At 44.6% G+C, this 17659-nt stretch overlaps 1 protein-coding gene across 2 annotated transcripts in view; it reads left to right on the top strand.

Annotated features, from left to right (window-relative positions):
• The first annotated feature begins 537 nt into the window (after window positions 1-537).
• LOC111862464 (4-coumarate--CoA ligase) overlaps window positions 538-17659 on the top strand; it is a 61304-nt gene continuing 44182 nt past the window's right edge. For both annotated transcript variants that reach the window (XM_023847924.2, XM_023847925.2), the window contains exons 1-2: window positions 538-804; window positions 17138-17348. In XM_023847924.2, the coding sequence (XP_023703692.1) occupies window positions 571-804; window positions 17138-17348 (445 nt within the window). In that variant the 5' untranslated portion in view covers window positions 538-570. The remainder of the gene's footprint in view (window positions 805-17137; window positions 17349-17659) is intronic.

The raw sequence follows: 17659 nt of genomic DNA, 5'->3' as shown, positions 1-17659 counted from the left end.
GCCCGGCACACTGGATATCCTGAGGGTTTTTTTTTTTTTTAAATTTTGCCCAGAGGAAATACCTCGGTTCGGCCACTTCCACTTCCTACAAAATCCTTTCCTGTTTATCTTTCTCTGCTATCCTACCATCGGACGTTATATAGTCTGCATACAGGGAAGCGTCGTTAAATAATCTATGGGAAACCGTTAAATTCACCTTAATATTATCATCTGTGCCGAGATCCCTCAAATAGTGTCTTTCGGTACGGTGTTCAATTGTTTGGCAGGTGGGAGGTATACCTTCACTGAACCGTTGGCCACTGAGCCGGTCTGGATGTTGCGTTAGAGATTCTGCCGTGAACTCAAACCCGATTTCATTTTGATTCACCCTTCCGACTTCCCTCCTGTATGAATGGTGGACTTTAAATGATGGAACCACATTCTGCTGGGGGTTTGTGACGGCAACACATGAGCAGGAGGAAAGGCTAAGACTCAGACAAAGAGATCTGCAGGGAGGAGTGGAGGGGGCGGGAGTGGCTGGCTACAGATAAACGCGTTTGGAACGCAACTCACTTGTCACTGTGTTCCGACATGGCACGCATCGCTGTGCTTCGGTCAGCGCTCCTGAACGGCGGCAGGCGTCGAGAATTGGCTTCGTGCTGGCGTCAACACAAGCGTCACCAAAACACGGCAGCGAAGTCGGCTGCCATCAAGTCAGACAGGATTCTGGAGTCACCGTTTCCCGCGCAGGCGCAATTTTCGGAGCTGAACCTAACGGACTTCGTATGGAAGGACGTCAATCAGTGGCTGTCCAAACCTGCAGTGGTATGTACCGCCTCGCAACTAAGTGCAGCTTCGTCCCAAGCAAACGATTCATTGTGCATGCAGCTCTAATAAAATGCGGCTAAGGTCAGACCACAGATGTCGAACATGCGACAAATCCACCTGAACTTCAATTTAGGCAGTGTGAAGGCTCTACTGCCATGACTTGCTATTCTGGAGTTCGGTACTGACATGTCCTCCACACCAGATCAAATGGTTATGACCCAGTTGTCTGAAATTGGGCACTTAACATTTCCTCTTCACCAGATGTAGTGGTTATACCTCCATGAATCGATGTTCTGGAATTAGGTAGTAGCGCTCTGTGCAGTATTTGTAGCGAGACTCGATATCCTCAGCTTCTGGTGGTAATACAGCGCACCAACTGTGATACTGTGAACACGAGAGTCCTCTGAAACGGCCAGATAGTTGAGAAATTGAGTCTTGCAGTGTAGAGAGCTTCCAGATTTGCATCGGTACTAAAATCGAAGAAATTATGATGGTCTGAACATGTAGATTACTTGTAGCAACAGGGGGAGACCACGAAAGGCGGAGTAGAATTCTGAAATGATGTGAAGATGCGAACTGACGTAGGTGGCGGACTTTCTCATATCCGCAGCGTCAACACAGGTGTAATTAGCGAGAGGGTTCTAATTGCGAGACACACAGGACCCGGCAGAAAGTGTTGGGACGCTTTATATTAAGTAACAGTACTTTCAAGGAAAAGGCGACTACGCAGAAGCAAACAGTATCAAATTCCATCTCAGAACATTTATATCATGGTTTGTTTCTTTTATATATAACTTTTTTTTTAGATTACGTCACTAAAGTGAACCCAACGTTGCCGCAAAGTATTTTTCTAAGCGAGAAAAGGGTAAGGAGGGAGACAGAAAGAGGTGATTAAACGATCAAAGGAGAGAGAGACATAGTCTGACAGACAAAGATAGAGGGAGGGAGAGGCAGATACAAAGGGGAGGGGGCGCAGAGAGACGGAGTGAGGGTGTGAGGCAAAGAGAGCTGGAGAGAGATGATGATGATGATGATGATGATGATGCTGTTTTTTTAACCGCGTTACAATCTGGCCCAAAGTGCAGTTGCCTTACCCCCACTCTCAATATTCGAAAGTGGCGCTAAATTCAAAGTGCTGGATTCTGTACATGCTGTCAGTGTCACGTGCAGTAAAGACAGACGGACCAGCTGGACCATGTCCACGCCGACTTCACACCGACTACACACCGACTTCACACCAACTACACACGGACTTCACACCGAATTCACACCGACTACACACCAACTTCACACCGACTTCACGCCACGCCATCTGTCGTTTCTTCTTCTCCGTGCCCCAATCGTTTGTTTAGTCGACCTTCTCCTGCCGTTGTAGAATTGGCGGAATTTAGTAGAGACACCGGCGAGAGGTTGGGGGATCGGCTCCCCCTTGCTTTTGACAAAAAAGTTAAAACTGAGAAGAGAAACAAACGCGCCAAATCTAATACAAACGATTACAAAAAGAATCAACTTTACACGGTGAGCTGGGGTAGCTCAGCCGGTATAGCAACTGGCTACGGGCTGGACGACTGAGGGTTCGGAGTTCGAGTCCCGGTAGGGTCAAGAATTTTCTTTTTTTCACTTCGTCCAGACCGGCTCTGGGGCTCAGCCAGCCCTCCTATCCAATGGGTACCAGGGGCTCTTTTCCTTGGGGGTAAAGCGGTTGGGGCGTGAGGCTGACCACTCACCAGCTAGTGCCGAGGTCAAGAGAACGTGGATCTATACATCCACTCCCTCATACACCTTCTTGGCGTAGTCCTTAGTTAGTTAAACACAGGGACAAATTTACCTTTTTACAAAGGTTAAGTAACACCGTCCAGTGTGACCGATAAAATGTTTTTTTTTCTTTTTTAATGTTTCGGTCTTATAGACCATCTTCAGAAGGATATCAATACAATCAGAAACAATTATTACAGTGTGTTTTGTGAATATTAATATATACATACAATGCTATCATTACTCGGCCTCTTAACAGAAATGAGTACCAGGAATTAATCAAATAATTCTCCTGGGGAGTAAAGCGCGGCCGGCCCATAAGGCTGACAACCTTACCTTATTTTTTTATTTCCTCTTTTTGAAGGAAGTCGAGTGTCTACCACCTTGTGGTTCTCTTGTTTGGAGGACAGGATTCTTTTATGTCGTCCTGTCGATGTTCGGGGTACGCTGTGTTGTTATCAAGATGGTCTCTAAGACCAAAACATGTCAAGGATGAAAGATTAAAAAAGGAAAAAAATTTTATCAGTCACACTGGACGGTGTTAATTAACCTTTAAGATATTGCTAGTGTAACGGACCAGGATGGACCAAATCAAACTTTTTACATTTACCATTTTTAAATTAAGTAAATATCTAAAAGTATATATTTTTTTTTAATTTCCTGTAAGAGAACACAGGTAATGGTATTTCAAGGGAAGATACCAATAGGTAAAAAATAGTTTCCCAAGTTGATACAGTAGAAGAAATTATCCATATTTGGGACGCAGCATCTTGTTTGATAATGATGACGTCATAACAAAACAACGAAGTGTCTGAGGATATGTAGGACAATAAAGGGAGCATTAAGCCGGCCACGGTAGCCGAGCGGTCTAAGGCATGTACTGTCTTCGCTCGCTTGGAAACCGGGATCGTGGGTTCGAATCCCACTCAGGGTGTGGATGTTTAGTTTGTGTGTGTGCGTTTTTCTGTGTTTGTGTACAGGTAGAGGCCTTGCGACGAGCTGATCACCCGCCCAAGGAGTCCTACCGAATATGCAAGATCTAGAGAAACCAAAGTGAACGGAGAAGTTCATGGATTAGGCCTAGCCCACTGGGGCTCTAGTGGCAAGGAAAGTAAAGGGAGCATTATGTAAAAAGATAACAAAGAAAACTCAATTACATTGTTATGAAACCCTGTCAGTCCCTGTCCCTTCACATGGTTCAGGTTCACGGAGTTTGAAAGAGAGAGAGAGAGAGAAATATGGGTTTAAGATTGCATGGACAGATATGAAATCCCTTCGTGCTGTGGAGGGCAGAATATCACTAAATTAACGTACCCAAGAATTGCAGGCATTTTCAGTCCAGTGCAAAATAATAATTTGTAAACAAAAATAGAAAGAAGGTTCAGAATAAACAAACTCTGACCGAGAGACCGCGGGAAGAGACGGAACGGGCGTCTGGGAGCAGATGATGGCGAATGATTTCAGCACGTTTCGTGTTAATTTCGTTCAGTGGGCATCGAAATTCGTTGCACTTTGCCTTGCAAATTCCGCCCCCTCCCCACCGCCATCACGAAGGTTCTTGTGCCAGAACTGACAGGGGTGACAAATTGACTATTTCTTGAACAAATTTCTGTCACTGCAATGTGGTGCATGATTTGAAATTTATTGTTTATATCCAAAATATTACAAGCTTATTGTCGTTTGCGTTTTTATTTAAAGACCTTTTATCATCTGAGGAGGCTACTTGTCGTCTAGTGCCATATGGCAGTTTTATTAAACATCTAAAACATGAAGGGGGGGGGGGGGAGGAAATCGTGGGAATGCACAAAGCAGACTGCCTGACTCCTCAGTCTCGTATATTGAATTTATTCAGGATTATAACAATGCTCAGTAGTCTGCGTGTTCAATAAAAGAATTTTAGTTCACATTAGTACGTTTTGTAAATTACTGTAGGCAAGGGTAAAGGTAAAGGTGTCCCTGTGCTTAACTAATTAAGCAATATTCCATGAAGACGTATGAAGGAGTGGATGTATAGATCCACGTATTCCTGACCTTGGCAATAATTGGAGGTGAGTGCAGTCGAATTTTTATATTCTAATTAAATGAGAGTTTTATAATTTGGAAATGTGATTTGGTGATATCCAAAGCAAGGACATTAATTTTATTAAATTAAACCAGATGAGCTGACGCATGAATTTCATTTAAATAGCCTCATATTTTAAAAAATTGTTTCCTACCTCTCAGTAAACGCTCCTTCTTCATTACAAAGACCAAGTGGTTAATGTTATTTTCGGATATAATCGCTGTTTATTACGAGAATACTATGAAAGACAAGACAATAAACAATGTCCGAAAAACAAAACAAAAATATATATATAGGATTGCCATGGCAAAAGCTGCATTTAGCAAGAAGAAGAATATTTTTACCAGCAAATTGGACTTAAATTTGAGGAAGAAACTAGTGAAATGCTACATTTGGAGCATGGCTTTGTATGGGGCTGAAACTTTGACACTTTCGAAATGTGGTGTTGGAGAAGGATGAGAAGATGGGTTGGACCGATTATATGAGAAATGAAGAAGTGTTATTTAGAGTCAGTGAGCAGAGGAATATCCAACACGAAATAAGAAAACGGAAGGCCAATTGGATTGGTCATATCTTACGCAGTAACTGCCTTCTAAAAGAAGTTATTGAAGCAAAGATAGAGGAGCGGATAGAAGTGACAAGAAGACGAGGAAGAAGACGTNTATATATATATATATATATATACGGAGCATGGGCAACATGCAACATGCAGTATAGTTGTTAAAGCAGGTGTCATAGGCCCACACAGTCATCACTAAACCCTACAGCGTTACCTGGAGTGGTTAAGTGGCGCCAGTTGCCATGATGTTTATGGCGGTAATTGGGAATGATGTGACAGAAAGCGATTGGGAGCAAATCTTTAGACCGACAAAGGCATATCACGAAAATCTTAACGTTGTCAACTTCCGGTTACAGCTTCGAACTAGCGACTTCCCCGAATTCCAGTCATGAATATAACATTATTCGTGTTACAGGTGTCAGGCAGCAATTCTGAACAGTTTTCAGTCAATCAGAATGAAATTTCACGAACCCTTTAGTCTCAGAGTGAAACTTCACCTACTCCTTGGTCTCAAGGTGAAAATTCACCTACTCCTTGGTATCAGGGTGAAACTTCACCTACTCCTTGGTCTCAGGGTGAAACTTCACCTACTCCTTGGTCTCAGGGTGAAACTTCACCTACTCCTTGGTCTCAGGGTGAAACTTCACCTACCCTTTAGTCTCAGAGTAAGACTTCAGTGGTCATTTAATGTGTGTCTCGAGTTGCTTGTTATCTGCATTATAAATACAAGATTAAGGATTGCTCATTCCACGTTCATGGAAAGTCGTTAAGATGTGTGACGTGCGTTTGACAATGTAAGAACTGCTTCTCCAGAACCCTTTGGGAGTGCAAGTAGCCGTGATTCAGAACGGCTCACGTAGGGCCCAAGTTATTTCTGTCAGGCGAGTCCGATCGTATTTTAAGAAGCTGGGTTCTCACTTTAGTGAGTGTCAAGATATTGTCGGCTAGGACGTGACGCCGTGTAGACTGGTGGAAAGATACCAACGTTTTAGTGGAGTCTAATGTCTTCCACTTCAGCGTTAAAGATACTGAGAATAATGTTCTGTTTTATTGTGCTTGCCGCCTTCCTTGTTCTCACTTGTTTCCTGCTACAACGATACAGGCGAGGTTGGTCACCCCTTTAGGTTCACTGCTCGCCAGGAGCTCAGACCAAAATGAGCAGACTCGACCTGTATCAGTTGCACAAGATGCACTGTGTTCCTTTGGGACTCTGTTCCAACTGCAGATAGACACGGCCAATTGGACGGCTTACCTGTAAGTACCTAGAAAAAATCACAATTGTGCAGTGGCGGATACAGAATTCGAAACCTATCGGGACGCCATGTTAGTTCGGAGGAACCTGCTGTCTCCATTCTCAAAACAGATGTTTGAGCTATACGAGTAATGTCATTCACCCTCTCATCGCTCTACCCACATTTGAAGGTAGGACGGAGTACGAAATTACAGAATTACGTATGGACAGAGGTCGCAGTCGAGTGAACAGCTATCGTGAATCAAATTCCGGAGATCCGGACACACATATCGGCTTGGAGACTGGGTACCGTGATGGCTAATGCCTGAATAATGCCGATCACGGTGGCCGGACGGTCTAGGGCATGTACTATCTTCGCACGCTTGAACCCTGGGATCGTGGGTTCGATCCCAATCAAGGCATGGATGTCTGTGTGTGCGTTTACTCTGTGTTTATGTTGTTCTGTGTGTGGGTAGAGGCCTTGCGACGAGCTGATCTCCCATCCAAGGAGTCCTACCGACTGTGTATAGGATTACGGAACTGTAATAGAGGTCAGGGCCCAACAGAAGACTGTAGAACCATTGATGAATGAAATGCCTGGATAACACCTCGCACTAGGCAACGACACCATGTAATTTGACTCTATACATTGTCAGCTACTGGCAAATATGTTAAGTGTGCCATAAACGAAACACAAGTAACGGGGTGTAAGCAAAGGGTAACATTCTGGTGAATTCATTCTTGTCACTGCCTTTAGATGTTCATAAATTCCAACTTTGTATGAGCCCTTCAACGAGGGAAGGACGAAGGGACCGGCACAAAACAAAATGTCGCGCGTAAGGTCTCCTCCTGTCCAGTACTTAGTGCGCCGATTGAAGCATGGCTGATATTATGACGGCGTATATTATACTGGAGCTGGTTCAACAGATTTTCGTCAGGATTTTCGATATATTTGATTAAAATCAGCTCTACAATTCTCGTACATGAGATGACACAGCTTAGAAATTCTTCCGTTTAATTATGTGGAAGCCAGTAAAACTCGAACAGGCACAGAGAGTATCACTCTGTTTCATTTTCCAATAAACATTTGAGAGAGTTTCGCATAATGGCGCCAAGGTCTTCATGCGTAATGTCCGTTATGGCAGCACCACTCCAATTAAAATTGAAATACAGAGAGCCTATATACAAGTTTCAGTCAGGCTCCCAATTTTCGAACTAAAGTTATCCCTGTGACAAGCCATGGAGGCCCATAGGGTTGTGAGACGTCGAGGCTCCCACATGTTGAAGACCATCGACTCACAGATGGCGCTGAGCTTGTCATCCTTACGCGCCGGCAGCCATTTACCGCCAGGAAGACCCCTGGTAGTCATTTCTGTTGAGTCTGAGTCGACACCAGGACCATAGTGCGCTTGGAAGGATTGGGTAAATTGAAAAATATACAATTACCTCATCGGGAATCGAACCCGCGACCTTCCGGCTTGAACCTTAATCCGCTACCACATCTTCAAATTTCATGAAAATCTTTAGTCGAGTTGTTTATTAGAGCAGACATGACCAAGGTAACAGGCGCACTTTGCAATTCTGTAGCTGCGAACGCGCCATTAATTAATGGCTGGCCTTTGTCCTTTGTACGTGTGATTGTCACGTCGTTAGACAGTTTATAGGGCCTTATCTTGAGGAAGCTATACACAACCAGCGTCACTGTCTAAAGGTCCAAATGAAGTCGGGGTCAGAATTGGGTTATCTTATCTACTGAGAGTCAAAGAACTATTTATTATTGTATAATAAGAGCCAATTTTATTAACCTGCGCTTTTCCTATCTGTCGGTGTCACCACAGTAAACAAACGAAAAAAATGCCATGTAAGAGGATGAAGTCCATTTAGTCTTTCCTGAACAGTATAGGTATTCAGAGGATATGCAGCGATACAGGTATGGGGATGTCACGTGTGGGATGGTACGCGTAACGAAATGACGGGTTCTAGTTCGGATGATTGGACTTATTAGCACTTCGGCTACACACTCTCCCTTAATTACGCTTAAATACAGCGCTATCGGTGATTTACACAAACACTGGTCCTCTCTTGCTAACACAATTAAAAGGCAGGAACTGTAACAATTTCACTAAATTACACACTCCCAATCTCACTGCGCTATAGCTCACAGAAGTCTTCAATTCACAAGTTAACTTTTCTTCAAACGCGAACTTCCCGTGGCTGTCTCCTACCGAGAACTCAGGACTCACAACTCTGTCACTTATCAGTTCAATTCGCTCACTCGCGTGCATCCGCGTGACCACAATCCAGTTGCTCTGTGACGTCACCGCACACGCGCAAGCTGACGGACAGGCAGGAAACACATCACGCGACGGCCACTTACTGTTGATGTGTGACATCACCGCTCCTGCGCCAGCTTGTTCTACTGTTGCGTGCGCGTATCGTGTTTATAGAGATGTTACCTAGCAACGCGTTGATCAAATACGCCACAATATATAACAATACAGGAATGGGATGACATAGAGCAATACAGGTTTGAGGATGACATACAGCAATACAGATATGGGGATGACATACAGAAATACAGGTATGGGGATGATATCGAACAGTAGAGGTATGGGGATAATAAGTATATAACATGTATTTTTCTGTATTTCTTCTTGTTCATTATCTTCATTATTTTTCTCTTTTCCACCCTTTTCTGGATAGCCTAGGTTCTAACAGCCAAGGAATCAGTATTCAATTTCTGGGGGTGGGGTGAAAGATTTCTCTGTTTTCAGAGCATCCAGACGGCTTTCAGAGCCACTGTACCTCCTGTCTAATGGGGACCGAGGGTCATTTTCCTGAGGATAATCTGATCGCTTGCGAAATTGACCACTCAGCTCCGTCTAATGTCGAGATGAAAAATATGTGGAGCTACATCTCCACTTCCAAATACTCTTCGTGGCGTGGTGTTTAATAAGTTTGTCACAGCGTCAATTTTACCTTTACCTCCTCCACCCCTTCTTCGTCCACATCATCTTTACATTAGTCTCAATTTTCTTCTCCCCTTTCTTTTCTCCTCCACTCTTTCTCGTTTTTCCTTCTCTTCTCCCTTAACATTCCTCATTATCTTCATCTTATTGTTCTTCTCGTACTCCATTCTTTCCTCCTTCTGGGTCATGAACATCACAGTTTTATGTTGAGGGTCTGTAGGTCCCGCTTAATAGCTTTCCCACCTCGACCGGGTCGTCAGTGCCTCGTTTATGAGAAAAGATTGCGACTTGAGGATGTGAGGGGTTATAGCTCATATATTCCTTACTCTTCACTGGACTATTTATGCTGCGTCCCTTAGCACATTTCCTGTGGTCCGCATTAGCACACCAAATGTCTCTATATGAACAAAACTCAAAGTTATAAACGGTATTATTTGCAACCTAAAGGGTTCTGACGATGGTGTATAACACTTAGAATTACTGGGTTTTCTGGACTGTGACATACTGTCTTGCGGGTGGATTTCGACATCTCAGAGAAACTCACTGTCTCCATCTTCACGAGTACCCTTATAGGAGAATACTAATGTTTCGAAGTTACATACTTCCTTCATAATCAGAATTATCCTGAAGATAGAGGCAGTATGTTCCTCCGAAATGTTATCCTCTTATGAAGTACACGGTATCACAATCCAGAAGACCTCAGTCTAAATAATCACTGTCGTGGAAACCTCAGAAGTTGTATTTTCAGAACTTCCGTGCCATCTATGAACAAAATCACTGAATTACACAGTCTCCATAATACGCAAGATAAGTTCAGATAGCCATAATAAACACTGCATAACGCCGTTCTGTATGAACTTCGCCAGACACAATCAGAAACGCAAATCCTACTTTTAACTCAAAATCACGACAGTTCGAAAACATATGGCCTCTCAAAGGCAAAACTTCTGGAAGAATAAGCTTTAATAACAATAACTTAAGCTAACAAAGAAAGAACACTTCTAGCTGCCGAAAATGATCGAGTTCGTAAACACTAAATCACGAAGAAATGTCGATACAGACGTAAAAAATAAATGCCGCAGGCCTACCTTATTTCATTGCAGTAATAAATAAGTAAATAATAATACTAATAAAAATAAATAATAATATTAAATACGGTGAACATCCGCCAACAGGATACCTGCTCAAATACTGAGTAAATCCGTTCCTCTTATACCGTTACGGCGCAGAGGATGTGATCAGCTCGTCGCAAGATCCCTACCTAAACACAGGGCAACACAAACACAGAATAAACACATACACATACCAAACATCCATGCCCTGGGTGGGATTCAAACTTGGACCTCGTTAGTATGCCAAGGATTACGTATGAAGATATCCCTGCCTCCAGGATAATGGGATACATCCGAGAACAATACAGGCTGTAAATACTTCCGTCATTGAGCTCATGATGACCTTCAGGTCGATTTATAAGCATTAACACAACAATCCGCCCACTTGATCCCGTTGCGGGACACAGTCCTTGCAGTCAGGGCTTACTCTCTCGTCTGCCGTCTCCCGACCTATTGTACCAAGCGAAGGCTCCAGACCCGCGTTCCCCTTACTTATCTCCACAAAGCCAGGAAAATCTGTTTCCAACATTATCTACTTTTTGGCCCTTTTCATTGCTGTCCCACGAGAGGCTAGGAAATCCTCCCCCACACACACAGTCCCGCAAGCAAGTGGAAGGTTAGATACAATGGGAGATCGCCTTGTATTACAAGGGCACCACTAACCGTACGGGTCCATCTGCGCTATGCATGTCTCGGCACAGTAGCTCATACCTTAACCTGGGCACCGCCACCCTTAGTTAGCCAGACCCCCAGGCAGACCAGCCTCCTGCTCCCAGGGACCGCCACTAGGAGGCAGATGGGGTGACTTTTTCCCCTTTATCGATGTTTGAATATTGTGCCTGTGTGTTTCCTGTACGATAGAAACTGAAGTTTGAAATAACAGTTAGATGAAATTCTGGCTTCAGAGCTTTAACGATGAGTTCGTGGGCTGTAGGGACAGGCTCCGTGTGGGGGGGCAGAACCTTCAGGTAGCAGAGAAGGCAAGAGATTTCTTGGTGAAGTAAACGACTACAGCTTCTTAAGGACACTGTCCCATGGAGTTAAATAATGAGTTAATCATGATACATAAGATTACTTACTTACTTACTCATGGAGCTGAGCCTTTCTGGAAGACCTGCCAATTCTGCAGCTACTCAAGAATTTCCCAGCATTTTATGGAACCCCCAAGGTTCATTACTGTGTTCACAAGAGCCCTACACTGGTCCCTATCCTGAGCCAGCTCAATCCAATCCATCCCATCCCATCCTCTCTCTCTAAGATCCATTTGAATATTGTCCACCCACCTAAGCCTTGGTCTTTCCAATGGTCTCTTTCCTTCTGGCTTTCCCACCAATATCCTATAAGCATTCCTCGTCTCCCCCATTCGTGCTACATGTCCTGCTCATCTCATCCTCCTTGACTTGATCATTCTAATTATACTTGGAGAAGAGTACACGTTATGAAGCTCTCCTCATTATGCAGTTTCCTCCAAACATCCAGTCACTTCATCTCCCTTCGGTCCAAATATTCTCCTCAACACGATACATAAGACTGGTAAACTTTAATCATCTGTGTCACAGTAACGAAGGCTTTCCGGGTCCATCTTCATATGAATATTCTGACACAGTTTGAACCCCTCGCATGTCTGAAGCATTCTGTATTCAGCTTCCATCTTCAGGGTCAGATAAGCAATAAATCTCATTTGTATTTGGACTGACTGTTCCGATTGAGGATTTCATGGTTCTCTTCAGTCCTTCCAGACGATCAGGGTACATGCCGTTGTTCACGCCACTGCGCATGATTTCCTCGTCCCTTCTGCAGTTCTGAGCCAACTGCGCTGCAGAACTGACAGCACGACGGGTCCAAAGTTGCAGACTGCATCTGTCCCAACATAAAGCCTTCGGAAATGCACTCCATAAGGTTTTGCATACCTGCATATTGCATACTGGCGTGCATTTGTCTTGCTCCTACGATGGCTCTATTCTTATGCACCGTCCAACAACTAAGCCTCTCCATTTGTCTGCATCCTTGCAGAGATTGTCCTCCTTTAGCTTCTGCCCATCTTCTTCCGTCCTCACGCATGACGTCATTCCCAACTTCTGTTCCCATCTTTCCTTCGTGGAATGTCTGACGATGCCATCAGTATCTATAGCATACAGAGTGGAATGGTAAGGTGACTGGTGAAGAATGAACCTGAAATAATTAGGAAGGAACTGATCGCAGCCTGATCGGCGTACATCCCGACATTTGCCTGGAAACAATGAGAAAAATCACGAAAACTTTAGTCAGTATAACCTGTGCCCCGACCGAAATTCGAACCTAAAGCTTCCTGAATACAAATCTAGACGTCTACCGCTACGTCATCCTCGAATGTTGCCATCTTCAAGTCAGTCTTCCCTGTATGCTTTTTCATTTTAATTCCATACGTGAGGCGAGATAGCTCAGTGATTGGCTACAGCTGGACATCTGGGTTATATTCCAAGTTCTGACCCTGGGGCCCACCCAGCCTCCTATCCAGTGGGTACCGGTGGGATTTTTCCCGGGAAGTAGAGAGACCGGGACGTGAAGATGACAACTGACCCCATCTAATACTGGGATTAAGGAATGCTGGAGTTATGCCTCCATTCCTCCATACATGACATGGTGCTTAATTAAGCATAAAGACAACTTTGCTTTACTTTATCGTTCGTACTACATGTCCTTCTAATTCGTGACTATTCATTTGTCCTTTTGTAGACTGGATTCGTGCGCCTCAGGACAGGATCGAGAGATCGGCTCCTCCAAACTTGATAGTCTTCAGGCAGAGAATTTTTTGACCAGCTGAGTAACAGCCAGCTTATCTGCTATATAGAGATCCGGGGTCATGCAGTCCTGACCGCGTGACTTAGCCAGCGGGATGGGCAGTATGAAGCCTCTCGCGCATACTTTACTTGCGCAGGTTTCCAGTAATGAGCTGCCTAGCTGCTACAGTAGATTCGAAGGAACTGCCGATACCAAATTCAGATTAGATAAAGTTCATTCAGGTTTTCTGGGTTGTAATGCAGCGTAGTTCGGAGAAAACACCATGTTTCGGAGCCACATATGCCTTCATCATCAGGATCGAAGCGTAAGCTAAGCGAGAAACCAATAGAATCAGACAGCAAATTTAACTTTCATGTTTATCTGATATGTGGAGAGCCGCATATAATAAACGCATTTAAGTCGACTTTATACCCCATTACCAAGCAGAAAATTGAGCGGGTTAGGCCGCATGCGCGCTGCATGAAGACGTCAGAGCGTTTTACTGTTCACTGAATCGGTCATAACCCTTACAAACGGAGCTGATATTTTGCGACGATTTAACACACCCTATGAACTTCGTTTCATAAGTACACATTAACTCAGTGGTTCCCAGCATGGGGTCCGCGAAGGCAGTCCTGGTGATGCGTGTACATTACTCGTGCTCGTGTGACTCGCTATGCTCGCGAGTAATGTGGACGATATGACAAGTCACGAGATAAGCAAATTTAAATTTTTTAATTTAGAAACTATAGCCAATAAATTAAAATACGACTACAGCCTATATACAATACGAGTAAATATATATGGATCCTCACGCGCCGAAGCCTGGCGAGCAACTGAAGTAGTGTGTACAAAGATTTACGAGCACAAGCACGAGTAATGTGGACGCGCCTTTAGGGAACTATTTGGCCGTCCGGGGCGGCGCATCATAGCAAGGGTTGCTCAGTGGGTATAGTGACTAGGAATTAGACAACCGAAGAATTGGGGTTCGACTTCTGGCAGGGGCAAGGGATTTTTTTCTTCTCTCAATAGCGTCCAGACCGACTCTTAAGCACACCCAATCTCCCATCCAGTGAGTACCGGAAGTTCTTTCCCGGGGACAGAGCAAGCAGGGAGTGAAGCTGACTATTCACCCCCATCTAGCGCCGAGAGTAAGAATACGTGGAGCTATACCTGCAAATTCAATACATCTTCATCGCATAATGCTTACTGAAGCACAAGGAAATTTTATCTTTGTCTTATATGAAATGAAAAGTAGTTTCTGGTTCCGTTTCCCCGCACATCGTAACCTTTAATTGAGGCTATGCCATAGCTCAGGCGGTTAGCCGCCGGATTCCCATAGCGGGGGCCCAGGTTCGAGCCCAGGTCAGGTCATGTGGTATTTGTGGTGGACAAAGTGGCGCTGGGACAGTTTTACTCCGAGTATTGTGGTTTCCCCTGCCAATTCGCATTCCACAAATTGCTCCACAGTAATCATCTATCATCTGAGGCTGGTACAACAGGCCAAACAATGGTTGCAGTACAAGTGGACTCAGTCTCACACCATGAGGGCACNCAGGTTCGAGCCCAGGTCAGGTCATGTGGTATTTGTGGTGGACAAAATGGCGCTGGAACAGTTTTACTCCGAGTATTATGGTTTCCCCTGCCAATTCGCATTCCACCAATTGCTCCACAGTGATCATCTATCATCTGGGGCTGGAACAACAGGCAAAACAATGGCTGCAGTACAAGTGGACTCAGTCTCACACCATGAGGGCATAAAAACCATTAATTGACAGTAATCTGGAAATGTTAAGTTACAATGTAATTAAATCTTATAAATCCTTTTCAATTAATTATTCGTCGTTAGACGGTATATGGTATAGATACAGACACCGGCGTTAAATTGACGTCAGAAGAAATACTGTTTTGGAGTTCCGAGTGGCACCAGAATGTGGCTACTGGTACCAGTGAATAGTGCTCAAATACTGTTTTGGAGTTCCGAGTGACACCAGAATGTGGCTACTATACCAGTGAATAGTGCTCAAATACTGTTTTGGAGTTCCGAGTGACACCAGAATGTGGCTACTGTACCAGTGAATAGTGCTCAAATACTGTTTTGGAGTTCCGAGTGACACCAGAATGTGGCTACTGTACCAGTGAATAGTGCTCAAATACTGTTTTGGAGTTCCGAGTGACACCAGAATGTGGCTACTGTACCAGTGAATAGTGCTCAAATACTGTTTTGGAGTTCCGAGTGACACCAGAATGTGGCTACTGTACCAGTGAATAGTGCTCAAATACTGTTTTGGAGTTCCGAGTGACACCAGAATGTGGCTACTGTACCAGTGAATAGTGCTCAAATACTGTTTTGGAGTTCCGAGTGACACCAGAATGTGGCTACTGTACCAGTGAATAGTGCTCAAATACTGTTTTGGAGTTCCGAGTGACACCAGAATGTGGCTACTGTACCAGTGAATAGTGCTCAAATACTGTTTTGGAGTTCCGAGTGACACCAGAATGTGGCTACTGTACCAGTGAATAGTGCTCAAATACTGTTTTGGAGTTCCGAGTGACACCAGAATGTGGCTACTGTACCAGTGAATAGTGCTCAAATACTGTTTTGGAGTTCCGAGTGCCACCAGAATGTGGCTAACGGTACCAGTGAATAGTGCTCAAATACTGTTTCGGAGTTCCGAGTGACACCAGAATGTGGCTACTGTACCAGTGAATAGTGCTCAAATACTGTTTTGGAGTTCCGAGTGCCACCAGAATGTGGCTAATGTACCAGTGAATAGTGCTCAAATGTCCGCAAGCTTATGTAACTGTATAGCTATTCAAATGAACCTGCATAGCTCTCTCAGTACAGCGACTAGCTATGAGCTGCAAGACCGGAGAATCGGGGATCGTTTCTAGGCAATGGCAAAAATGTTTCTCTTCTCAACAGCAACTAGACCGACTCTAGAACACACCCAGCCTCTTATCCAATCGCTATTGGAGACTCTGTCCCCAATGGTAAAGCGGCCAGGGCGTGAAGCTGGCAACTCGACTTCGAACATTAGCTATATCTCCACTACCTTACACGCCATCAAGTTATGGTGCTTAATTAAGCACATCAGCTTGTGTAACTTCCATTTTTCTTCATCTGTTTTCTTACATAGCCATGACCGAGCTCAGTGGCTCAAACGGTAATTACTCTTCTGAATTGTTCTTGGTGAAACACGCTGCTTCCATCTTCAGGGTAGACCTGAACCTGGCTGAGAAAGTGGTTGGTATACGAGTACAGAGTGGGATGAAGAAAGGGACACTTCTCCGCCCGGGGTGTGGTTGCTTTCCTTGTCAATATCACAGCGTCCTCGCCAGCACAGTCTTTCTCGGGTCCCTTGGAACTCGCGACCATATTTTACTGCCTCAGATTTGAGATTCCCCTTTTCGTCGCCTCCTACGACTCGCAGGGTCACGGTGGAGGTATTCGACCCCGCCTCCACACGGGTATGGCAGCTGGTCCTCGTTAATAGCCTCGGCACGGACCACACAGAAAACGTCAGTTCCATTATTGCGTGTTCTCCAGTTGACGGGGAAACAACGTATCCACAGAGCTGTTCCCTAGCAACGGCTGTTGCACTGTAGCCTGTTTACACAGCTGTTACTTGGCAATGGGTCTATGTATATATGTTTGTACTGTATTCTGAATGTGCATGTTTCTGAGCCGCATGTCGGGTTTGGGCCTGCCATTGTTTTATAAAACTTTATTTGAGTTTTCCTTTCTGTTTTACATTTCTTTATATTACAGATTTAGATTAGCTTTTAGTTAAGTAACCACTTCTGTTCCACACTGGCTAGTTTAATGTGCCGGTATCTCAGTGGTCCTATGATAGGCAACGGCCCTGTCCTGTGTTGCAGACATGTGGTTCAAGTGGCCGCTCCTACACGTATGGGGAGACGCGCGCCTTCTGTCGCCGCTTCGCCAACGCCTTGCTAGGGGAGGTGGGCCTCCGACAGGGGGAAGTTCTGGGCCTGCTTCTGCCGAACATACCCGAGTACGCCATAGCGATCCATGGAGCCGTCGAAGCCGGCATCGTCGTCACGTTCGCTAACCCTCTGTACACCCCAGGTGAGGTCACCTTGAAGTCATCAGGAGAGAGTGGATTAAACCTTTGTGCATAGGTTCCAGCAAGGACAGGAGCAAGCCAGTCACGTCCCCCCCACCCAATTAAAGAAATCAAAATTAAAAAAAAAAAAAAAGAAGAGGGACCTACTGATTATCAATACCGAAAATTAAAATTCTTGAAAGAAATGTGTTCTATTCTGAACACCCAAAGGCGACGAATAACAATAGTCTCAAGCGGCTTAAACCTTATTTTGTGAGCATATTTTCTGGCTGCCTCCGCCCCCTCTCACTTTCAGAAAGAATCCTGATAGCTG

Source organism: Cryptotermes secundus, unplaced genomic scaffold, assembly GCF_002891405.2.
Source record: "Cryptotermes secundus unplaced genomic scaffold, Csec_1.0 scaffold816, whole genome shotgun sequence".
In the NCBI taxonomy this organism is placed as follows: Eukaryota; Metazoa; Arthropoda; class Insecta; order Blattodea; family Kalotermitidae; genus Cryptotermes; species Cryptotermes secundus.
This window is presented reverse-complemented; position numbering and strand designations above follow the sequence as displayed.